The sequence below is a fragment of the Heloderma suspectum genome, chromosome W (assembly GCF_057233095.1).
Source record: "Heloderma suspectum isolate Gila_16-S chromosome W, 16-S_ref, whole genome shotgun sequence".
NCBI classification, from domain to species: Eukaryota; Metazoa; Chordata; class Lepidosauria; order Squamata; family Helodermatidae; genus Heloderma; species Heloderma suspectum.
In genome coordinates, this window is record NC_139475.1 from 59,650,471 (window position 1) to 59,675,991 (window position 25,521).

The 25,521-nt window shown below is 48.2% G+C and overlaps 1 protein-coding gene across 4 annotated transcripts in view; it reads right to left on the reverse strand.

The window, feature by feature from the left end:
* Positions 1–208: 208 nt before the first annotated feature.
* LOC146334066 (lysine-specific demethylase 4B-like) overlaps positions 209–25,521 on the reverse strand; it is a 365,953-nt gene continuing 340,640 nt past the window's right edge. For all 4 annotated transcript variants that reach the window (XM_084824982.1, XM_084824984.1, XM_084824983.1 and 1 more), the window contains 9 exons: positions 21,383–21,605; positions 16,715–16,791; positions 15,912–15,967; positions 15,019–15,127; positions 3,771–3,956; positions 3,497–3,661; positions 2,539–2,658; positions 1,740–1,832; positions 209–1,566 (listed from right to left, as the gene is read on the reverse strand). In XM_084824982.1, the coding sequence (XP_084681108.1) occupies positions 1,378–1,566; positions 1,740–1,832; positions 2,539–2,658; positions 3,497–3,661; positions 3,771–3,956; positions 15,019–15,127; positions 15,912–15,967; positions 16,715–16,791; positions 21,383–21,605 (1,218 nt within the window). In that variant the 3' untranslated portion in view covers positions 209–1,377. The remainder of the gene's footprint in view (positions 1,567–1,739; positions 1,833–2,538; positions 2,659–3,496; positions 3,662–3,770; positions 3,957–15,018; positions 15,128–15,911; positions 15,968–16,714; positions 16,792–21,382; positions 21,606–25,521) is intronic.

Sequence of the window (25,521 nt, forward strand, 5' to 3'; positions counted from 1 at the left end):
GTTAGTCTGTGCAGTCACCAACTGGCAAGAATTAAACAGAAGGAAGTCGTGCAGGGCTGGCCCCCAAGGCATTTTGCCACATCTCACCCACCACTAAGTGGCCGCTCTGTGGCTCACACCAACCACCCCTGTCCCCCAGAATAATTCATTTGATTCCACCTCTCTCCATCACCTGCCAAGTAAGGGCCAATGGACTGAGGTCTCTTCACATGCTTACCTCATGCTTTTGGGGCCTGGGCAGCTGGGGGGGGGAGAGGGATGTGCAACCCCCCACCCCCCAACACCGAAATGCAATTCCTGAGCATGGAGATGAAAAAGACAAACATCAGGATAGGTTTTCCCCCTGCTTCCCCGTTTATAAACACAGTTAACACTGAATCCCATCCAGTAAACTCTTGCGATGGTATCATTTATTACAGAATATTTCAGCTGAAGAGAAACTTTCTAGGTTCAACACAAACATTCACGCAATATCCTTTTTCCAAAAGAGGTACTTGAAAAAACCTGCCCTCCCTCTTCCCAACATGGCCATAACTTTCTCTTCTTCATCAACTTTTTCTTTTAAATTAGAGCAAGGGGGGTGGGAGGCAACCTGGTGTCCTCCAGATCTTGCTGGGTTACAACTCCAGATATTCTTGGCCACTGGACCATGCTGGATGGGGGCAGATTGGAGTTGGGAGTCTACAAATATCTGAAGGGTCACAGGTTGCTCTCTGTCCCTGCTTTGTGGGATCAGAAGGGCATTTCATTCATTTTATAAGCCATTTGGGGGGGGACTCTTCACGTTTTCATTTTGGTGTTTCTGCTTGTTAAAAAAACACGTTTTTTCTTTCTTTTTTATAGAAAATGTCAAAGGCATACACACACACACACACACACACACTGCTAATTCCAAAAAAGGCTGCTTCAGTAGTCAGGGAAATAGCACCTTTTTCAAAAAAGAGAAAAGAAAGAAATATTAGAGGGAGAGAGAAAAATGGCTGAGATTTTAAAAACTGGAGTCATTCTTGTACGTTTTGAACACTTCTCCAAGCTTTTACCAATGAAAACAAACTAACAAAAGGTGGAAAGTTCAGTCACACACAGGTCCATCTGCACATATTCTTCTGAAGTTTTTATGGAGAAGGGTTGCACCCCCAGCTCCAATGTTTTGTCCACTCAAAAATCCAACAGCAGGAAGAACGTAGCCAGAGCAAAACAAGCTTCTCCGGAGTCCAAACCAAGAACAGAAGAAAGGAATTCATTTGCAAAGTTATTGCACAAAGGCTAGGTTTCTCGCTCCACAGTTTTCTACTTAAATTACTTTCCACAGGGATGTGAAAAAGGATGTTTAAAAGAGTTGCTTTTTTGTTTAAATTATTCATTGTTCATCCTGGCTTAGAACATGGTGCTGCTCTGCCCGCCAGGCTGCAACGGAGGCTGCAGCAGGGTCTCCATGATGGCGAAGTAGTTGGGGCTGGGCCCACTGTCTTCAGGGCTTTTGGCGATGCCCACCCGGGGGCGCTTGGCGGCTTTCGAGTCGTCTCTGGAAAACGCCTCTTCCTGAGGAGCCCCAGTGCTGAGGGACTACAAGGGTGACAGGAAAAGGACAAGCATGAGGGAGAAAAGCAGAAAACACGTGGGCAGGGGACACCGTCTTTTTACGTGACACCTAAACAGTGCTGGGAATGGGACCCAAAGCTGCACCTGTGCAAGAGGTACTGATGTGCAAGAGGAGAGTTTGCCCGTCAGATACCTACCAGGCGTGATTTTACTCTTTTGGGAATCTCCTCCTCCAGGGTATAGATCTCGCCTCGCTTGACCATCAGCTGAGATCCATCTTCAAACTCTACCTGTGGAAGAGAAAGGGAGCAGCCATCATAGAATCATAGCACTGGAAGGGGCCATTGAGGCCAGCGAGTCCAATGCCCTGCTCAGTGCCGGAATCCCGTTTAAAGCATCCGTGACACATGGCTGTCCTGTCTCTGCTTGAAGACCTCCAGCGACAGAGAGCCCACCACCTCCCGAGGCAGCAGGTTCCACTGTCTGACTGCTCTGACCCTCAGGAAGGTTTTCCTGGTGTTCCACCGAATTCTGCCTTCCTGTAACTTAGTCCCATTATTTCATGTCCTGCAGTCTTGGACGACAGAGAACAGGTTGTGGCCCTCTTCAGTGTGACAGCCCTTTAGGTACCTGAAAAATGCTAGCATATCACATCAAGAAACATTGCCTTCAGGTTATTATCTGCAACTTCCATAGAAACAGCCTGCTGTGCTTTTTTGCTAGCCCCAAACTAAATGGTCCTTCCAACCAGTCACTGGCTTTTTGTGCTACGCTCCTTAAGCTACGGGTTTTTTTTTTTGTGTTTTTTTTTTGGGGGGGACAGAAGGATGAGACCACACATCACAATGGCACCACTTTAGGGACCACAAACAAGTCCTTGGCGCCGCTTCCCCTGTCCCAATCCACCAATTGATAGTCCAGCAAAAACAGAGTTTGCTCACTAACACACCATTCTCTCCAGGGTGAGCCAGAGGGAAGGGCTGGGCTCTTCCTTACCTGAAAGATCTGGCTGATGTACGCAGCAATGAACTTGGCTTGGTACGCGATGCCATCTGTCAGGTGTAGCTGGACCAGCTCGCCCTCCGCAGGTGGCCCCATCTTGAGACACTCCCTGCTCTGAGAGACACGTTAGGGAAGAGGGTCAGAAAGACTGCGGGAGGGCAGCAGGTTAAAACAACCAATGCCCTCTTGCTACCTTTACTCATCCCATTCAGATTACACAATGTCCCACTTGGTTCACAATTGGGAGGGTGTGTGTGTGCATGTGTACGCACTTTGAAACTGCACATCTCGAGTACTGCTGTGGGCATGGGTAAAGTGCACCCACACACCACATCATTGATCTGTTGCCTGCTCTTTGTGCCTCCCCTGCTGCTCTCCCACCCACCCCTGTGCCTGGTACATTCTGGACAGAGTAACACTGAACAGCAAGCCAGCCTTTCATTTAAAATTCTACATGTTCACTTCCATAAAATGTGCAAAAAAGTGCTCTACCACAGAGCTACACCCTTTTCCTAAAACTGAGCTAAGATTCCAATCCTCATGGTTCTTTTAAAGCATTTCGCTTGTGGATTTGCTCCTGCAAGAAGTTAAGTTTTCTTATTTTAGCAATACTAGTAACAGGAAAAAAAACAAAGAGTCTTGTGGCACCTTAAAAGTTTAACAAATTTATTATGGCATAAGCTTTTTGTGGACTAGAGCAGCCTTCCCCAGCCTGGTGTCCTCTAGATGTGTTGGACTCCCAGCATCCCCCAGCCACCATGGGGGACTACAGTCCACACCTTGAAAGCTTCAGCCATAGTAAATTTGTCAGGCTTTATGGCCCCACAAGACTAGCACAGCTGCCCCTCTGGAAGTAGTAACAGGATTGTCACACCTGCAGGAACAAAACGAACATGACCCTCCGCAATGGCAAAGAAATCCAGAGAAGAAGAGCAGCCCCCATGCTACTTACGATGATGTTCTCTGGATAAACGTTGTCACAGTAAGAGCCGTCATCAAAATTGACTTCATAGAAGGTCTGTGTTGTCATGCCGATCACTTTACACCGGTAGTAGAGTCCATTGTGGTTCTTTGTAATCACCATCTGGCCCAGTGATACCTCCCTGGAAAATGGGATCTACAGAAGGCAGAAGAAAAGATAGGCAGCTTTAGAAAAAGAGAAGGCCACGAAAAACCAAAGTTGGGGGGGGGGAGAACGAGGAGGGATGAACACAGAGGAGACCTACAACATAGCTGGCTGCTTTGTGTTTTAAACAGGTGATGGACACAGTGTAGGGCCAATCATCTGGCTCGATGGGCACTCCAGCTGCGTGGGCACAGGTGACGTGGAAAGAGGTGGAGCAGTGCTCGTAGGAGCACTGAATGCAGGCGCCCGACACCTTCTTCATCTGCTTCCGGCAGTACATGCATTTCTGGGGAGGAAACACAGGCCCACATCACCGCACAGCACAGGGCTAAACACTGCTGCAGGAATCGCGACCATTTTAACCTCAAACCTCCCCGCTGAAACTCTGCCAAACGCTGGAGAACACTGAGCGGCACAGTGGAGGACCCAGAGCATGCCAGTGGCTGTGGGCTGTTAACTCCATTGGTGAAACAATCTCCATGTTCAGACTCTGAGTTCTAAGAGCTTGCAACAAACATAGAGAGAGGCATCTCTGCTGGTTGCATTTCTAGGGGCATCCAGCTAGACACTGCTGGACTAGATGGACCTCGGCCTGACTCCACAAGTAGTTCTTGCCACCACACTCCAAGCCATCTCAGCTTTTGGCTGCTGCCTCAGTTCCCTAAGGTCATTTCCAATATATCCGCACCTTGCTGAAGGGTGCGGAGGCAGGTGTTTTGGATCTGTTCTGCAGCAGGGGTGCCAAAGCAGAGTACAAAGGTGCAAGTCACCCATTCACAGTGAGATGGGAGACCCATTCTTGCACCATCACACTGGCTTGTTTCTCTTCTTTGAACAAGTGTGTCTGTAACTCACCTGACCAAGGGAGACAACAGCAGCTGTATGGACAGACCCCACTCAGCAACAGATGGGTAAATCCCAGGTGAGTGTTTTGGGCTTCAAGAATTAATTGATATGGGTTGTGGTCCCCAAAACACCTCTCAAGCTAAGTAACACGAAGTGGTACCACAAAATATATATTTATTGCTCAAACAGTACTAGAGAATAACAAAACTGTGCAACAATAAAACAAGCAAAACACATTACTACACACAATGCAATTAGGATGATTAGAAGTGTAATAGAAATCGTGGATAAGCACATTTCTTAGTAAAACTGAAGTTCTGTTCCTCTCAACCAACAAAGCAGTCATCATTAAGATCTTATAGTTAGCTATCTGGCACGCCTGGTTTGCAGAGCTTAGGTAATCGTGTTTGGTGGGCTTCTTGTTATTTCAGGATCTCTCTGAGCAATCAGATCAAACCCTTGCTTTTTATAACCCCTATTTTGATGACCTCATCCTACGTTTCGGGCCTGGTCATGCCATAACACTTATTTCCGTCATATAACTCTAATAGATTGTGGTTTTAATGTTCTATATATTTTAAATTGTTTTATTGTGTGTTGTTTGGTTTTAATTTTTGTGAACCGCCCAGAGAGCTTCAGCTATTGGGCGGTATAGAAATGAAATAAATAAATAAAGAGAGCTGTCTCCCAATGTAGGCTGACTTACCATTAACACCAGTAACACCTTGATGAAGGTATTCCTCCTAAACAAAGCAGCTTTCTGCTTCCAAGAATTAACCAACCCACTTGGGGCAACCTTCCTTCCCCCCATTTCCAAGAACACTTTCCAGTACTCACAGTTATCTCACAGCACACAGAGAACTAATCACATCTATTACTAATCATTTACAGTTAGCATACAGAGATTATTAGGAGTAGCACCCCTATGAAATACAATGAATTCTTATCAACAATACACATTACGGTCATACACTGTAACAACATGAGGAGGCAGGCAAATGCGGAGCACACCCCCAACAACTTTGCTCAACTCCCTTCACCAGTTAACTGTCTAGAGAGGCATGAGCCAGCAGGTTTGTGATCATCTAAGCAAAAGCAACCACTGCATAGTAAGGTTATCAAGCCTTAATGGAAACACCACACGATTGGTGTTATGAATGCATTAATACAGGTAGCATTGACCAAACTGACACCACTATCTAGTGGTGCCTTGTCAGGAAGGGTCCTGCATCCTTCCAGGAAACAGGAGGAAGAGCAACAGAACCAGACTGAGCTTTACACAGAGTGGGGTAAATTTGCATCATCCTCTGAACCATCAAGGACTTCCACAACTGGAGTCTCAGATGCTGAATGGCAGAGTTATCCCACCTGTACCTCCCTCACTAACAGGTTCTCTCACGGTTCATGGCTGAAATTTCCCTCCAGCTCAGAAGCTGAGCTTTTTTGTTTTGTTTTTGCGCCTTGACCAGTAACAAAGCTTCCATGCTTCCATTGGCTTTGCAAGTGGAGCTGGTGTAAGGAAATTCAAATCTCACTTCTGCTATGAGCTCATGAGGCAGCCCACTGCCCTCTCAAACTCCTCCTCCAACTGCAATATGAGAATAATATTGCAGCCTACCGTACAACTCTTTTGGCAAAGAGAGTTTCTGACAAGGGCTGTAAGGGTTACTGAGAAGTCTTAAATATTCAGAAAGCACTAGATAAATCCTACTGCATTTGTCATCTTCTTTTGGATTGTGGCACGAGGCTTGTGAGCAGATAACTGGGTGGGACCAAAGAGCATTAGTTTCGCGCAGCTCTATTTATTTATTTTATTAAATTTTCTTAATCGCCCATCTGGCTGGTCACCCGGCCACTCTGGGTGATGTACAACAGTACAATTTAGAACAGTAAAATCACACATTAAAACATCGTCTAAAAATACCCTAACCCACCCCAAATGCCTGCCAGAACAACCACGTTTTCAACGCATGGCGGAAGCTCATTAAAGAGGGGGCATGGCGGAGTTCCCTAGGGAGGGAGTTCCACAGAGTGGTAGACACCACAGAGAAGGCCCTCTCCCTCGTCCTCCCCAGCCTAGCTGTCCTGCCTGATGGGACAGAGAGAAGGCCATCCAAGGCTGATCTTGTTGAGCGGCCTGTCTGGTGTTGCTGGAGGCGCTCCTTGAGATAGGCTGGGCCAGAACCATATAGGGTTTTAAAGGTCAAAGCCAACACCTTGAATTTGGCCTGGAAAACAACTGGTAGCCAGTGCAACTCCTTCAGCACCAGAGTGATGTGATCACGCCAGCGGCTGCCTTTAATCAGGTGAGCTGCCGCGTTCTGCACCAGCTGCGGCTTCTGAACCATCTTCAAGGGTAACCCCACGCAGAGCGCGTTACAGTAGTCTAAACGAGAGGAGACCAGGGCATGTACTACCGATGGGAGCAGATGGTCGGGAAGGAAGGGGCGCAGCTGCCGTATCAGGTGGAGTCGGTACAGCGCTGTCCAGCTCACAGATGACACCTGAGCCTCCATGGACAGCTGGGAGTCCAAAATGACCCCCAGGCTGCGGACCTGGTCTTCCAAGGGTAGCCGTACCCCATTCAACACCAGGTTGACATCCCCCAACCTCCTCTTGTCTCCCACCAAAAGTACCTCGGTCTTGACAGGGTTCAGCTTCAGCTTATTCCTCCCCATCCAGCCACTCACCGTCTCCAGACATTTGGACAGGGATTCTATGGCCAACCCTGGTGAAGATTTGAACGAGAGGTAGAGCTGCGTGTCATCCGCATATTGATGACACCGCACCCCAAACCTCCTGATGAAGCCCCCAGCGGCTTCACATAGACGTTAAATAGCATCGGGGAGAGGATGGAACCCTGTGACACCCCACACGTGAGTGGCCATGGGTCCAAAACCTCCTCTGGTACCTGCTGGAGAGGAAGGACCAGAACCACCCTAATATGATGTCTCCAATGCCTAGCCCCTCCAGGCGGTCCAGGACGATACCGTGGTCAACGGTATCAAATGCTGCTGAGAGGAGGAGAACAAGGAAGGAGCATTCGCCCCTATCCAAAGCCCTCCTCATATCATCCACCAAGGTGACCAAGGCTGTTTCTGTCCCATGCCCAGGTCTGAAGCCCAATTGAAATGGATCTAGATAATCGGCTTCATCCTAGTGTGCCTTCAACTGCATCGCCGCCACCCGCTCAATTATCTTGCCCCAAAATGGCAGATTTGAGACTGGGCGAAAGTTGCTCAAGTCTTGGGGATCCAAGGAGGGCTTCTTTAAGAGCGGTCTTATCACTGCCTCCTTGAGGGCTGATGGCATCACTCCCTCCTCAAGGGATGTGTTCACCACCGCCCAGATCCCCTCACCCAGCCTCTCTCTGCAGCTCATAATGAGCCAAGATGGGCAAGGATCAAGTAAGCAGGTGGTCGGCCGTACCGATGAAAGCACCTTGTCCACTTCATCAGAAGGAAGAAGCTGGAACCGATCCCACAAAACCTGTTTGCCACAGGCTGCCTCTTGCTCGCTAACTGTATCCATAGCGCACGGAATAACTCTCCTGATCTGATCAATTTTATCTGCAAAATGCCTTGCCAATTCCTCACAGGAGGCCTTAGAATGCTCCAGCGGTTCCGGAGCAACTGGACCGACCAGGCTCCGGACCACTTGGAGCAGCCTCTTGGGACAGCACTCTGCAGACGCAATAGAGGCAGCATAATATTCCTTTTTTGCTGCCTTCATCGCCACGTGATAGGCTGAAGATACAGCTTCTACAGAGGGGAGAGACTCCATTTCTAGGGAAAGGTACTGCTTGCAGCTTTGGTCCCAATGCCATCGAATGACCTTCTGTTATCTGAATAACACTCTGTTGCCCTGATCCCAAACCCGGTGTGCTATTGATTTCTAAACATCCTCTCCCCAAACAGTGGCACAAAGCTTCCAAATCCAGCAAATAAAGAAGCATGGCTTTACTGGGCTGCCTTCTAAGCACGCTTCCACCTAAGAGTCCCATGAAGTAGTTTGCCTTCCAATGCAGTGAGAAGCACGTCAACCCCATGGCCTTGGTGTGGGGAATCATCTCTGTGGTGGGGAAGACATTCCTCTGAGCAAAGACGGAGACGCTAAACAGTCCCTTGAGGCGCTGCTATCGGGCACATCATAGATCAGCACTGGTCCTAGTCAGGGGGGATTTAGGTACTGACAATTTAATAATGAAACCTTGCTGGTATTGACTAGCTGCCCTGGCTGCACACTTGATGATGGCGCCTTAGCTTGGCATTTTGTTTTTTGGTTGTAAACGGAAGTATCAAAATATACATGAATGAAAAAATACATAAAGAATACCAAACCAATAAAGTAATCAACACAAAAAATACAGCAATTGCTAAAAAGCATTCTCCGTCAGAAGAAACCATCCAATATCCTCACATTGTCTCAGTCAGGGGCAGGCAATCATAATGGGGTAGGGGGCTGGACAAACACCCACCCAGCCCTCCGCAGGCTGTATGATGTCAGGGGTATAGTCCCACCACTTGATGGCAAAGGGACACACCCCCTGACATCATTTGGTTCTTGGAGGATCTTCCTGATGCCTTTGCCAGGAACTGGCTTCTGCCCACTGAGGACTAAGCCACCGCGGTCCCAGAGCAGGTGAAACTGCTCCCCAAATCCCCTTGTTCTCTTCCATCTGTGATCAGAGATAACAAGGGGATTCCTCTCCCTGTCTCCCTGTCTCCGGTAGCATCCAGGCCAGTGGGCTCGAGCTTGGGGAGGGGAGCGGGAACTCCCTGCGGAGGAGCCCAAGCCTCTGCCAGCCGCATTAGGCCCGCAGGCCAGAGGTTGCCCTCTCCTGGTCTAAATATTGCTCCATCCTCTTTTTAAAACACAGCATATTGTTCATTTTTGAACATCTTACTACTGGATATCATCTTGGCATTTGATCAGGACTAGCAGAGCAATAAAAAGGAATCAATTATTAAAAACAACTAGGTTTTGAGCTGCAGCAAGGGTCAGCTCATGTGACCAAAGGTCAGGCAGTGTGAAGTCATAGTCCAAAGGCCCAGCTCTCCCCCACTATTCTGGAATGCCAATGTCAGTAGAATGGCCCACTGCCACATGGCAGTGTTGACAATAACTACTGAAATGGCTTCCAAGCCTGGTTTGTAGGAAGATGAAACAGGCCAGTACTGGAAAGGACCAAAAGGCCATCTATAGCAGTGGCTCTCAATCTTCCTCCTTTTCCACATGTCTGCCGTGGAACCCATGTGCATACCAGGGAATGAGGAGACATGTTCTAGGATGCAACCATAGGACAACGTGCCCAGCAGGCCTGTCCACCCTGCTCTGAAGAAACAGAGACCACACACCAGAACATCCTTAACACATGGCAGGGAAAGATGGAGGACAAATGATATCTAAGGTAACAGGAGCCTCCAACCAAGGACTCAGGCACCCTACTCCCTGTAACACCAGGGAGAAGGCAGTCCCAGCCTCTCGCTGCTGTGCTGCAGCACCACCCCTAGAATGGCCAGAGATGGGAGTGTGGCTTTATTTCATTTATTTATTTACTGTACTTTTAAACCACCCAATAACCAAACTTCTCTGGGCAGTCTACAATACATTTAAAAACATAAAATACCATCATTAAAACAAACAAACAAACAAACAAACAAACAAACAAACACAGCACAGAATAAATCAGAGATAACCAGCAGCAAAGAATAAAACCATTCCAGCACATAAAAGCAAATTCAAACCAGCAGTGAAACAACAGTGCTATGATCTAAAAGCACCAAACACAGTTCATAAAATGCTGGGAGCATAAAAAGATATTCACCTGGTGCTGGAAAGACTATAATGTAGGTGCTAGGTGAGCTTCTCTGGGGAGAGCATTCCACAAAGGGGGTGCCACCACTGAAAAGGCTTTGTCAGACCAGGTGACTTGAGGAACAAACAGGGGTCCACTGGCCCTCTATAACTGTTGCTCCAGGCTTGGTTCCTCAGTCTGAGCAACTTGTCAGTGAGAGAAGGGACTAAAACAAACTGCTCTTCTGCATCCCACCCTACCCTCATCTGCCTGCTCCAGAATCTGACCCCTAGCCTGTCTTGAACCATGCCATGTGCCTCTGGCCATTTAGTCCTTGTCTACCTGCTCCTGAAACCTGACAGTTTGGAGGGCATCGTTTGCCTCTGAACCCACTGAGTCCAGACAGAGACTGGGTTCACACAACATGCTAACCCACCCTCAGTGGTTGAGTGTGGGTTGTTTGTTGAACCGTGGGTTAGCGCGTTGTCTGAAGCCAGACATTTTTTGCAGGGTGGCTTGTTAACCATGCAGTGTAGCTTATTTTTCTCAAACAATCTGAGAACCCATGGTTTGTTGTTGGGATGTTCAGGGTGGTTAACAAGCCAACACAGTGGAAAATGTCCTTGGTTCAGGCAACACGCTAACCCACAGTTCTACAACAACCCACAACCAACCACTGAGTTATCGTGTTGTGTGAACAGCCCACTAACTTTCAGGGGTGCACTTGCCTGCTTATCTTCCCAGAGAGATAAGCTTCTGGTGAATGTCCCAGGTTCCCTGGGACACAGTTCTGTGGAACAACCCCACTCAACAAAGCTCACCCACATTCTGCCTCCCCTCTCCTCCTCCAATCCACCGACCCATGCAATCCAAAACCAAGGGCTCTAGCAAATTAAGGTAATAATATAGTGAAGGAGTGGAGTGGGTGGGGGAGGGAGGGAGGGAGGGAGGGAGGGAGGACATGCACTCACTCAGACACAAATGCATCCTGCCAGTCAAACAAGGATAATGATCCTGTAGCCATCAGTCCCTTGGGATAAAATGTTATCAGGGAAGGAAGTAGCAGAAATCTTTAAAAGGATTGAGAAGAAGGGAGCAAAGGAGAGCAACACGCACATCCATATCCCAGAAATAAAGGCACGTTGAAAAATCATCTCCTCCTCCTCCTCATTGCTAAGTGTAAGGAATGGGCTGTTTACCCCGCGATGAACGCCACAATTCATGTACTCCATGGAGGGGATGACAGCCAATTATTCTGAATCCCCATGTCATAAATAATTTCCAGGTGAGGGCCTTGCAAAGCCCCATTAATCAGGAGCCACACAAATGGCACTGCTTTATAAATGGAGTGGCACACCAGAGCAGAGCGTGCAGAGAAAGGAGAGCCCGGCCTTGACGCCAGGCTGCCACATGGGCACACCACTGGATGCCCCCACCCCACTCTGGGGGGACCCCTCCCAAGAAGGAAACCCTCCCTGCTCCCCAAACAGGGACCTGCTTGCCTTCACTCCGCCAGAGATGCATTATCCCATAGCATCCAACTGAAGTCCTACCCTAGGAAGGGTCCACAACTAGCAGCTTCTGGACCAAACTCCCCACCACCACCACCACCAAAAACAGTGGTGTGGGCAAGCAGTACCAACTCCAGCACTGTCTGAGTAGCCCGAGGCAAATTTCTCAGCCTTCCTTCTGCAACCAAGAGGCCCAACTCATGGTCACTGCATAGAAGAGGCAGCCCCAATTCCTTGTTATGGGGCCCAATGGGAGTTGAGAGGCTTCACCTCATGCTCCAAAATGCTGCTTCCAGTGCAGCCAGGCAGAGAAGACAGAGACCCCTTTGCCACCAATGCTCTGTGCAAACGGGCCCAACTGCTGAAGACTGTGCTATACGAAAGATGCTCTACCTGCCCTCCTCACAGTGATTCTTTGTTCCCCAAATCCCCCGGGCCTTCACCCCATCATCTCCCCTTTCTTCAAAGCAAAGCCATCCCCGTTTCCAAGCCAGGCAGAGAGAACTCCTCTTTCTTGAAGCACTGAGGCGGCAGCGGCCACAGGGGCCCTAAGAGACCACCTGTTGCTGTGCAACGAAAGGCAGTCCAAAGGGGAGCAGTGCACAACAGGGGGCTTGGGGTTTGCTTCCTTGTTTTTAAACTAGCTCGCTGCAGCAGGGGGTCCGTCTGGCACGAGATGCCTTGCAAGCTCCTCCCTTCCACCAAGAGACTCATCCAAGCCCAGTCTATTCCACCCAACTCCAGATTTCATGGCAAAGGTGCTGGTGGGGTGGCTGTTTTTACACAGCTTGTGGCTGTTTTAATGGCATGAGGAGCATCACAATCTGGACAAGGACTAGAACAAAAAGATGCTTTGTGGACTACGGCAAGTGAAGATGAGAGAGGAAGGGCCTTCTGAGGAGCTGCAGAGAAGCAGCCATCTCTGGCCCATCCCTCAATTTCAGGCAATGTCTTCAGCTGCAATTTGCTGCACCTTGCCGAGGTAGCGCCCCCGCCCCCCAAAAACAGCAGCAACCACCACCACCAGCATGCATTTCCCTGTCTAGCAATGTTCACATCTACATGCACCCCTGCTTCCCAGCTGGGTTTCTTGTCAATTCCTAGAGATCTGGGGCTGGGATCCCCCCAGACAAAATGAAAGGCAGCCTGAGTGCCCAGGCGCTTCTGCCCCCGTATGGCTTTAGAGCACTTCAAAACTCTCTTGCCCCCCTGCCCCTCCCCATTCACTGAAGCTCAAAGCAGGGTGATGCAGGAGCTTTGCCAGAGACACCCCGCCACCCCTTTGGGGCTCAAGGGAGCATTCCAGGTAGCAGGACTGATAAAAATCAATGATTTCTTTAAAAAAATAATAAAACCGGACTTTTATCATTTAAGCCGGATTTTTTTAACATTTAAATCAGATTTTGAAATTTTCTTAAAACAATTAGTGGAAAAAAGAGCCTAAGTCAAAGATAGAATCATGAATACTAAATGCAAGGGATAGGGGAGGGGAACAGAAAGTGAAATCCAAAGGGAACAGAACATATTCATGCAGTCCTGACTCCTGAGGAAACTTCTGCTGCCTGTATTCTCCACTGTGTACCTACCTTCTACTGAAACCTACATCTCTGAATATGTATTAAGGTTATATTAAACAATAACATACTTCTACTAAAAAATGATGGTTAAATTGAATCTTCCTCACTAGTGATGCAAACTCTGATTGAAATCATTAAAACTGAGTCCTTCAGAGAAGCAATTTAAATCAAATCAACTGTGCCAGGTAGCCAAGATAAGATACATCCCAGCAGCAATGAATCTCAGTGTAAAACCATCCCTTCGAACAGATGAAGCCGCCTTGAGCAAAGCACTGATCCATCCAGACCATTACTATCTGCCCTCCAAAACAGGCAAAGGCCTTTTCCTGCCCTGAAGAGAGCCCTTTAACTGGAGACGTCGGGGACTGACACCAGGACTGTCACCATGCAACATGCATGGCCCTACCACACAGCTGTGCAGCACTTTCCCCACAGTGCCATCGCCAGACGCAAGCCACTGACTCCGCCCAGCCCTTCAGGTCTCCTCATCCCACACAATCCAGGGAGTGGCTAAGACAGCTTCCCCCAGCCCGGGGCCCTCCAGATGATTTGGACTACAGCTCTCATCACCCGATAGCTGGCCAGCTGGCTGGGGCTGATGGGACTTGTAGGCCAAAACATCTGGAGGCCCCTGGCTGGGGAATATTGTACTGGGGGTGCTCCCATTTGGTGCTCTGCAGCCCAACAGCTGTCTTGTGCAACAAGCTGGGAGGCAGTTGCCTCCACAGATTTGAGCCTTCCTCTGCCTCTTAGCTCATCTACCTTTGGAGCCCAGCACTCCCCACACAGACCCAGCCTCCTCTGCATCCCTGTCACTCAGCCTCAATGCACCATCCAGCCCTGCCTTCAGTGCTTCCCTGGATTCCACCAGCCACATGGCATCATCTCTACTGCTGTCTATTTGCTTGCCATTCTTCCTTCCCCGAAGAGAATGCCTGATGTGGCACCTGAACTGTGGAATGTGAGGCTTCTTGTTCTCCTGGGCTTTGCTGGCATTCTGATTCTCAAACTTAACAGATGACCCAGTGCATGTAAGTTCCGGAGTCTCCCTGTAACAACAAGGGCTAGAAACTTGGCACAGGCCAACAAGGGGAGAAAAACACAGACCATCAGACTCAATGCCTGCCGAGAGAGACCACCACTCATTACCACAAAGCGATGCTGCACAGACGGAGAGATGAGACAAGACAAGCTGTAAAGCCTCCTGGCAGCTGCAGAGGACTTAACAGATTCCTCCAGGGAGGCCCATTAAGCAGTACAAGCAAGTCCCATGTAAAAAAAGGATTTTTAATTTGCTGTTACAAGCATGGGTAACAAAGAGGAGGGCAAGCTGGAAATGTCAGGTTATCCATAAAGGAGCTGACGCCATGCAATTTATCACGTGTGTATCAATGCAGTGCCGTCACTCCAGCCTGAATAATGAGTGCTTTTTAACTCCACAGCATGGACCAAAGCTCCACTTGCACAAGAGATGGGGGGCAAAACCTCTCAAAAGCAGAGCAGAGCCTCTCCTGTTCCCCAAACCGGGCCTGCCTGCTGCAGCTCTTGACACATTGATGCCCATGTCGCTTTTCAAACGTGTTCCTTGTCTTGCCCCCTATCCTGCTGGGCTCTTACCAGTTTCCACCGTTGCTCCAGAATGGCAGTGATGTCGACAGGGTGGCGCTCAATGACATTGAGGAAATGGGCTTCTGGGACTGCGATCGCACAGATGATGTGGACCCACCTGCAAAGCACCCAAGATGGAAAAACTGAGAAGCTACTCTCTTCCCTTTGACCTCAACTACAAGGAATACTCATAACTGTAGTAATAAAAGTAATAATAACAATATAAAATAGCCTTGCTTCAAGGCTGACTTGGCATGAGTCAGAGGTGGGGCAGAAGGTAGATCTCCAGATGTTTTGGGCTTCATCTCCCAGCATTCCTGACTATTGGCCACACTGGCAGAGGCTTCTGGGAGCTGAAGTCCAAAACATCTGGAGATCTACCATCTGTCCACCCCTGTTCTAGGTGCTGCAGAGAAGACAAGAGATTCACAAAGGTTGCCCGAAGAGAAAAAAGAGAGAAGGTCTGCAAGGCTGTTACAATACAACTCTGTTGGGGGCTTATTAGAAATCTTCGCTGATTAAGCAGTTCAATTTGCAGGTGCGTAAACATTACAGGAAACAACCCAAACAGATTAAGGTATCGTAAAGCACCCAACAGACTTCACAAATGTAGAAAGCCTGCAGATCCACCCAGAAAGACATCTAAAGCAATGGGATTTCCAACATCTTCTTGTAACAATAAAACAAATCCATGTGGTTGCAGTGAAAGCGAGACAATTGCATGTAATGCGCTTAATAGACAGAACTACAATCCAAGTGGGTCTCCTCCCTGGAAGGGCTGCTTCATCCGTTCAGAAGGAGCTGTTGCCCCTTTTCGGGGAGAAGCAGGAATCACAGCAGAACCCTGCTGGGGATCAGAAATTACAGTGTACACAAATTAACATTTTTGGTACCCAATTTACCTTCCATCCGTGGTCTTTTGAAGGGCTCCTCCCCTGAGATTACAGAGACAGCAATCCTGGAGAGACAACACGGAGACAAAGAGCAAAGAGCATTTTCTTGATGCAGGGCCATAAATGCCTTCAAGGGAAGAGAGCTGTGTGGGTGTACTGGTGTAGCAGATGGAAAATCTTTTCAACAACACAAGCATGTTTCTGTCCCTCATGATTGTGAAGGTAAGTTTGAAGTGAGGTGAAGATTCTTGTTGTCTTTTTGATTTAATGTATTTTTTAAAGTACTTGTTCTATTATTGTTTTAACCACGTTTTTATTTATCTATGATTGTAAGCTGCCATGAGTGCCATTTTCTTTCTAGAAAGGCAGGGTACAAATTAAATCAATCGTTCATGCCTTTGGAAATAAAGGCAGTCATATTTCGGGGGCTGAGAGCTGGTCCAAGGCTTGTCTTTTCATGCTGGAGACATGCATGGTTTGTTTATTTATTTATTATATTTTTGATCCGCCCAACAACAAATGTTCTCTGGGCAAATTATAAATTAAAAGAATACAATACAAAACAAAACAATAAACATCACAGGAATAGATAAGCGATATATAAGAACAGCCCTAAAATCTAAAAACTAACTCTAAAATGCCTGGGAGAAAAGAAAGGTCCCAAAAAGATAACAATGTAGGCACCAAGCGAACTCCTTTTGGGGGGGCAGGGGTGTCCATAAACAGGATGCACCTGCCTAACTTCCTTTGGCAGGGGCATCTTCCAGAATGATTTTCGCCTCCTAGGCCACCAAGAAAGAAGGTCTGCTTACCGCTAGCAGCGCACTGGCTGAGCACCGGGAACAGGTCCACCCGTCGTTCACAAGGTCGGGCCGTATGCCGTAGCAACCTGTGACAAATCAAAAAGCATCAAATTGAAGAAGAATGAAATGTCAAAATCACCCTTAAAACAACAACAACACAGGTGCACTCCTCACTCCTGTGGCTCTCTTGGGAGTTGAACTGGTACCACCAGAGTGATGCAGGAAGCCTTCTTTGTAAAATTAGATGTTCACAGAGAGAAAGGGAAAAGACAACCCCGTACCTAGAGTTGAGCTAATGAATTGCCTGTATGTCCAGCCCACTCATCTCTGCTGCTTGGAACAAGTTCTGAATAAAATGCAAAATAGAACAGAGAAAAGGTGAATGCTCTCTCTCCAGCCATTATTAAAAAATGTACTCCTGGCCTCCAAATGTTAGCCCCCCCCCCCCTGATTTTAATAAGGTTTCTGTTCGGAGGGTCAGGCTTGGGCTTTGGCCCATCTCCAGGAGAAAGGAGATCCACAGAGGGGGAGGAGCTACCTTCAGCCCTTCCCTGCATGCCCTTGATAGACAGGTGAGCCAGTGAAAAGGGCACTCATGATTCGAGACAGCTACAATCCCCAGAGCAAAGGGGAGGAGAAGTCAATAACACAAAACCCACAGTCGTTTTCTTGAAGTTTCCCCTCTGGGTCACCCCCCCCAAGAAAATGTGTGTGGGGGAGTTTAATTCAGACCTGGTAAAAAAAAAAAAAGACTCTCTTCTCATGAGGCCTCTAAGCACAGCTTCTCACGCAAGGCCAATCAGGTAGACTGTCTAAGTTCTACCCCTGCCTTCTCTCTCTTTGCTCTGTGCCTGCGCCTGGCATCTATTAAATCAGACTCTCCAAACCCCGCCGCCTCCTGTTTGCTGCCTCTCACGGGGTGTGTGTGAAAAGGGACCCTCATCCTCAGCCAGCTGGACGTTTGTATTTAATGTTTTAACTTCTGTAAACTGCCCAGAGAGCTTCGGCTATGGGGCGGTATAGAAATGCAACAATAATAATAATAATTCTCCAACTTTTTTTTTTGCATGGGGGTGTCAGGATTCCTTTAGCCCCCACTTAACTTCAAACGCTGAAACATACACAGACGAGAGGCTTCAGTCTGCAGCTTTTAATCCAGTACTTCAACAGGGTCCTACAGATGCAAATTCTCAGTGACTCTCAGCCTACAAAGAAATACCTTCAGGGGATTCTAAAGGAGGTTACCAGAGTTGCCCGCCATTTGAAGATGGAGGCGGTCTGACTAGCCTAACTTAAGGGAGGGAGGTCCCTCTCTTCTCATGAGGCCTCTAAGCGCAGCTTCTCACGCAAGGCCAATCGGGTAGACCGTCTAAGTTCCACCCCTGCCTTCTCTCTCTTTGCTCTGCGCCTGCGCCTGGCATCTATTAAATCAGACTTTCCAAACCCCGCCGCCTCCTGTTTGCTGCCTCTCATGGGGTGTGTGTGAAAAGGGACCCTCATCCTCAGCCAGCTGGACGTTTGTAACCCGAGAAGCCGGCCCAGTCATGTCTGGACTCGCCTGGGAAAACACCTCCCCCGTGTCTGGCGGTTCTCCTTCAGAATCTGAACTGCTATCCCACTCCCTGCACTCAGAAACACCCCTGACACACACAGCCAGCCAGCCAGCCAGCCAGCCATACCCTCTTCCAGGAGACTTCATTCCAGCCCCACCCCCACCCCAAATCTGGTGCTTTCTTCACCTCCCCTGAACATTCACTTGAAATTAGCGAAAGGGTTCATTTGAGTAAATGGTCTTTAAAAGGTACACTGAGGAGAAGCTACCTCTGAGAGAAAATACATTTCAGAAACTTTTCATGTTGCTCTTCCTAGACCTTCCCTGTCTTCCAAATTAACCAATCCACTCAGACCGAAGGCTTTGGAGGAGGCCAGTCTGTAATAGATGTGTCAGAGGGAGAAAAGTACCCAATAAAATAATGGCCTCTCCTCTAATAGATACTGCCTTGCCACGAGCCCAACCTATAGCAGAAACACTGAACCAGGGAAGGCTTCAGCGGCTGACACAAAAACATCCTTTGGTCTCTCAGAGGGGAAGTTTCCAAATCAAGCCAGGGAAAGAGGCAGACTCATTTGGTTCTAGCTTCTTCTCAGTTATCTTCCTGCCAGGCTGCTTTTCAGTTGGAGCCACAGCTGCTCTCCTCACTCAGGTATGTTGCTTAGGGCGTCTTCGTTTCGGGATGCCCAGAGGGCTTATCGTGAAGGGCGGTCCTGACATCTAGACCATTCACACATGCTTTATGCACCAGAACACACTCCCCATCAGGTCATTAAAATTATATCCCAGAGTCCCCTGTGCTGCTCTGCTTTCCAGAGAGGAAGAGGGCACCCTGGAAAGGCAGAAAAGATCCCGCTCTGATAATGTTCACGAGGCATAGGATGTATATTTCTCTTTAAGGAGATTCTGTACTCCTACCCCCTTCCTCATTTTCCTTCCTAAGTGGAAGTTACAATGCTTGAAGGGTCTGTTAATGTCTGCAGACAGCCTTCCTGGCCTGCAACCAGATGCTCCTGCTCCCACCCCCCACTTTTCCCATTTGTCCAAAAAGGCGCAATGTGACTTATGGACCTTAACATGGAACAAGCTTGCATAGGCAGGAATCTACTTTATTTGGAAAAGGTTGTAAGCTCAGTGGTAGAGAACATCCTGTGCACAAAAAAGGTCTGAGGTTTAGCCAGCAGCACCTCCAGGTAGGGCTGGGAAAGAAAGGTCTTTATCTGAAGACCCAGAGAGTCACTGCCAGTCAGTGCACACAGAACTGAACTTAGATGGCTCAGTATAAGGCAGCTGCCTGCTTAAGAAAATGATGTGGCTCAGTGGACAGAATGCTGGACTCTGCTTCAAATTTTCTCCCAGCCATGATGGTCAGTGGTGGCCCTGAACAAGTCTCTCTGACGCTCTTAGCCAACCACTCTCACAGGACGGTTGTAAGAAGTACAAAGGATCACCCTTCATATGCTGCCTTGAGCTTTTAAATCAGTGGCCCTCCAGATGCTGTCAGACTACAACTCCCATCAGGCCTGACCACTGCCCATGCTGATGAGAGTTGGAGGGCAACAACATCCAGAGAGCCACAGGTTTCCTGCCCTTGCTGTAGAGAAAAGTGGGTTTAGGATGTAACTAAATAAATCCTTAATGCACCATAGAACTCTGGTTTTTTTCCCCCTGCACCAGACTAACGTTTCCACTCTCTTTGCTATTCCAGTATAGGGACAAAACATGGATAAAAAAAGGTTCAAATGAGAATCCAATGCCCTCCCACAGCCCAGGAAAGCAACCACATTGGTGAGAAACACAGAACGAGAGAGAAAACTGGACCAACAAACCCACTTTTGAAATCCTGCAAGACTCAAAAGCTTGCATCCTGCTGTTCAAACATGAGCTGGGTGTGGATATCCCCCGCCCTAGGTTTCACAATCTATAACATATTCATAATTCAAGGAAGAGCTGTACATTGACATGTTATTGATCAAGGTCTCAGTAGCTGTGTTGCTCCCAAAGAACAGGAAACGAAGCATGTGAGATGCGGCCTGTATTCACTGCCAGCCAGCCTGAAAAGATAGATTAGGGGTGGCAGGGTATAGATTGAACAAATAATTGAACAGAATGCATACAGAAGAAGGCCAGAGAGCCCGGGGGGGGGGGGGGGTAGGCAGGCAGAGACAGAGAGAAATGGATACGGTTGATGCGCTTTTACCAGTATGTCAGAAAGATGAGGAAGAACACATGTTCAACTACCAGTTGAAGAAAAAGACAATAAACGGTAGGTTAAGTGACAGGATGGTAGACGGACCATAGCTCTGTGGGACCCAGGTTTAATCTCTAGTTACTATTATCAGATGTCTTTCCTGTCACAGGCTCTCTCTGCCAGTAAACCTGGCCAGACACCACTAGTCAAAGTAAGCAATGCTGAGCTAGATCAAGGGTGCAGAACCTCAGGCCTGGGGCCCAAATCTGGCCTATCTGGGGCCCCAATCCGCCCCTCCAGGGTTCTCAAGATAGCCAAGCCCCTTTTGGAGCCTCCAAGGTCCCCAAGATAGCCAAACCCCTCTTGGAGAGGTTGAAGTGCCTCTCCAAAGGCTTAGTTACTGGCAGTAAGAGCTTGAAGATACAGATATATTTTGGCCTTGCCCCTTTTGCCTTCAGCCCCACCCACAGCTGGAATGCAGCCCCCAGAGCTTTTCCAAAATGGAATTTGGCCCTTGTGCTGAAAGAGGTTCTACAGCCCTGGGCTAGATGGCGCAGTAGTCTGACCTGGTATAAGGCAGGTCCCATATATCCCCTCATGATCCAGGCTGGAGATTAGCAGGGGGAAGGGAGAAATGAAGGCCAAAGAAGATCATATTGCTTGACATGTGGAGGCCTCATTGGAAGTTTCCCTCCCAGTGATGCTATTGGGAGGCCATTCTTACTAGGCCACCTGTGGCCTCATTCTGGTATTCAGTTCTGGTCCTCAAAGCAGCAGATGGAGGGCAACGCTTTGGCAGACTTTGAGGCTGCTTGGGAATGGGAGGGGAAGGATTGAGAGATGTTTGGGCCGAGGTCCTGAAGCCACAGAGGGGCAAGGCTGGGCCCAGAGTGCAAACCAGCAGCTGCAGTGCACCGTCTCAGCACACACTTACTGGCATGGACCCGCAGGCAGCACTTGGCACAGGAAATCAGCAGGCTGCTGCCATCCTCCCCGATGTAGGAGCTGGACGGGAGAGGCTCCGTGTTTTCGCTGCTCGAGGTGAAGCACATTTCAGGGATGAGAGGCTTGGTCTTCTGCCTGCTTTTGAATGGGGGCTGGGGTGAGCAGCTTTCACCTGCGGGCAGAGGGGCGGCCTCCTTTTCCATCTGCAAGGTCTTGGAGGAGGAAAACACAAAGCATTACTAGCATGCAGAGCAGGGGTGGGCAGGAGGACAATCGAAATCTCCTGGTAGATCTCTGGGTGACTTACAGTAGACCAGCATGGGCTTCCAACTCCTGATTGCTTTAACAGCAGCAACAAAATGCCACCACCACACACCCATACCCACCCGTTCAATTATACTGCTGAAATGAAGAAAGCTTGGACTGTGAGCTCCGTTCAATTCAGGTAGTCAAAACAAATTCCTGGGCTCAGAGTTCTTTCATTCTCTGTATATGTCTGTTGCACCAGTCTCTGGTTAGTGGATCCTCGGGTTCCCGTCAACAACAAAATGGATTCCACAAACCAGAGGTCTGCCCACCGCTAGTAGAGAGCGACACAGTGTGATTTTATTTTTCCTACTTTTCTTCAAGTTATTTTTTTTACACTTATAATATTCCTTTAAATATTTACTTCTATCACTTATTATTTTCCCTCATTCTTTAAATTCACCTTTGTCAATAAAAATAGCTTCCCACTGTAATTTCCCTCCCCTGCTTGTAATGGATAATTTTGTAGACTGCAGGCGCCAAAATGTGGTGTGAAAAGAAATAGAATGCAGAGTTTGACCCTGGATACAAGCCTGAATTGTGAACATCCTGAGATGTAATCTGTATCCGAGTGTTAATTCAGAACACTATGAAATGTGAAAAGGTCAACATTCTAAACCGGTCCATGTCATGTGAATAGCCCAGACCAGGAAGGGGAGGTGTGACTGGAGAGTGAATGGCCTTATTGCAGGGGGGCCAGATGAGGGTGCTCTGGTATGTGCAGAAGACTGCCAAAGTGTCAGTTACAGAAGATGGACATGGGCCAATGAAAGAGGGGTATCTGCAGATGTTCTGATGACAAGGACGGCACTTTACGATCATGGAGACGTTGGGGAGTCAGAAGGAGGTGCCTGGCTGTCTACAACAAATGTCGATCTGTCAGTAACCACATCAGTCCTGGAATTTGGGACATGGTGTGTTATCGACAAAGAACATACTGAACCCCTCTTTGATCTCATGAGCCCCAACGGAGGAAAAAGGGTATAAAACCCCCAAGCTCTCCAGTGTTCAGGAGGGGCGTGGTTGCATCTGGATCGTTGTATGGGCACATACCAACAGTGCCCTCGATCCACGGGACACGCATTGAGTGCTCTGGCCAAGTACTTGATAGCGTGTGGTGAGTATGTGTTGGGTAGAATTCAGGGAAAGGATTCTACTGTCTGGGGCTTAGCTAAGGTTCAGTTACCTTTGTTCTGACATACTGAACTGTTTGGGTTTGGATATAAGACAGCAGGCCTGGGCGTGGGCCTGGCTGACACTGTATCACCGTTGCCTCAGTGGGCCATTTGCGGCAGTAGGACCGATCTGGAGCTGAGCAACAAACAGGGGCTAACTGTACATTTAGTTATTTAATGCACCACATTTGGGTAACTAAGTTCCTACCTAAGAGGCGTGAAACCTCTTAAGCCTCAGAGAAGCATGCAACTTCTTGAGGATTGTTGGTTTGGGGCTCTTATCTAGGAGGCGTGCAACCTCTTGAGGTTCAGAGGGCTTGAAACTCTTTGAGATTTCTTTGTAATTAAGTTTGTACCTAAGAGGCGTGTAACCTCTTCAGTCTTGACCTGCAGAGAGCCTGAAACTCTCTGAGATTTGTTTGTAATCAAGTTTGTGCCTGAGAGGTGTGTGACCTCTTCAGCCTCAGAGAGCGTGCAACTCCCTGGGGAGGTTCTACTTTGCTTATTTCTTTTTTACGTCAATAAATCTCCCTTTCTTTCATCTACATTGGTTGTGTGCGTGTTCTCCTCCTCCTCATAAGATCCCAAACCTCTCAGCCTGATCAACTGAGTGGTCCTGGGGAAAATTAAATCCGTATTTCACAAGAGCTACTCCCTTTGCTCATCAGTCAAGAATCTCTGGCTACTCAAGAGACAGAAAAACAATCTCAGATGACTCTGTAGCAGGCACCCTTTGCAGCATCACACATTTCCCCTCCACCACAGAAAAAAAACCTGCTTCTGTTTTATCAATTTTTATAACCTGTTGCATTCTCTGCCCAACTATTCGAAAGCCTGGTTCAGATGTAACAGAAAAGCCTGGTTTCCCACTCCATGAACGAGCTGCCATGATCATTGGTTGGCCTCGCACACTCCTCCCCTCTCCTTCCATTTCACCACTGCGAGGAGATTGGAAACTTAATGCTTTCTACTTTAAACAAGCTATAGTTTCCCCATGAGCTCTGGACTCTGGGAACTGTGGTTTGTTTGAACTGTGGTTAAAGAAAGCAAGGCAGGATCAAACTATGGTCTCAGATCCTGGTTTGTTCACTAACTAGAGTTTAGACAAATCAAGGTTCTGAGTTCAGACTCTAACCGGGAAGTGTAGTTTGTTTATAAGTGGAAGCTTCCAATCTCCTCATGGTCATGGAGGAGATGGGAGAGGGGAGTTCAAGTCTCGGCAAGACTAATTCACATAGCAGGGAGCCATGGTTTCCTGTTACATCATAAAATAACATAGAGGCAGCAATAAAAAAAAAGCATTTAAATTTATGTGCAGTGCCAGCTGTCAGCTTAACACAGAACACTAATTGTGCAACGCTTCTTAAGTAAGGGGAGTCTTCCCCAACCTGGCACCCTCTCCTGATGTGTTGGACTACAACACCTATCATCCCCAGCTGTAGTCCAACACATCTAGAAAGCACCAGATTGGGCAAGGTTGAACTAGGGAGTAGTTCCTCTTGAGCTGGAGAGGAGACTGTGGAGGCTGTGGTGGGGAGGGGGAGGCGAGTGGCATGGCAGCTTGTGTAGGGGATGGGCAGGTAGGGAAGGAAACAGTAGAAGAGGAGTGGTGAAGCTGGATGTGTCTGCAAGGGAAGAGACGGAGGCATGACTGATTGAGCAACCTTAGACAGAGGCACAGGGGTTTTCATCAGACTTTTGAAACATCAATTCTACTTGTATTTAATTCTAACAGCATGCCCAGCACTGCAAAGAATGTCACCCAGCATACTCAGGGCTTTCAATTGGGGGCATGGGGGTGGGGGTGGAAAAGGAAGCGGGGAAGGAGATGAAGGGAAAGGATGGGGACTGACCAGGTAAGTAGTGAAGAAGGAGTGCAGGAGGCCTCACTAGTATGTGAAAATGCAGAAGGGGCCAAAGCTCAGCCACTCTCTGAAAGGGTTCTGAGAACAGCGAAGAAGGAGGCTTGACTTTAATGACACATATACAGCTTAGGACCAGGTTACATGGCAGATCACATCCCTTGATACAGACCTGTGCAATCATTAAGATCATTGGGAAGAGGCCTTGCTGGTTGTACCACGACCTGCAAATTGTCATCTTGCAGCAACAGGGAAGTGGGCCTTCTCTGTGGTGGCACCCACCTTATGGAATCCCCCCGCCCCTTCCCGGTATTTGGGAGGCATCAACTGCAGCGTGCTTTAGGCAACAATTAAAGACCAATCTCTTTAGCCAGGCCTTCCCTGAGTGAGCGTGCTGCCTGGTTTGTTTGTTTAAAAAACAATAACAGATTGAAAACAACTGAACTAAAAGACTAAAATGCCTGGGGAAATAAAAAGGTCTTCAGCTGGTGCCGAAAAGAGCACAATGTAGGCACCAGACGAGGTTGTCTGCAAAGCTCATTCTGCAACTGGGGTGCCAGAGCAGAAAAGGCCACCCACCTCACTTCCTTTGGCAGGAGCTCCTGAAGAAGGACCACTGAAGATGGCCTTAGGGTCAGGGCAGGTACATAGGCCTGGAACCCCTATTTCACCCTTTCACTACTTTGCTGGTGGTGGTGATGAAAGGGTGTTTAGTACAGGATGGTTCTGACCTCTTTCAGCCCCTAAGTATGGTAAAAGTGGGTGTTCCCAGTTTATTCTGGGTG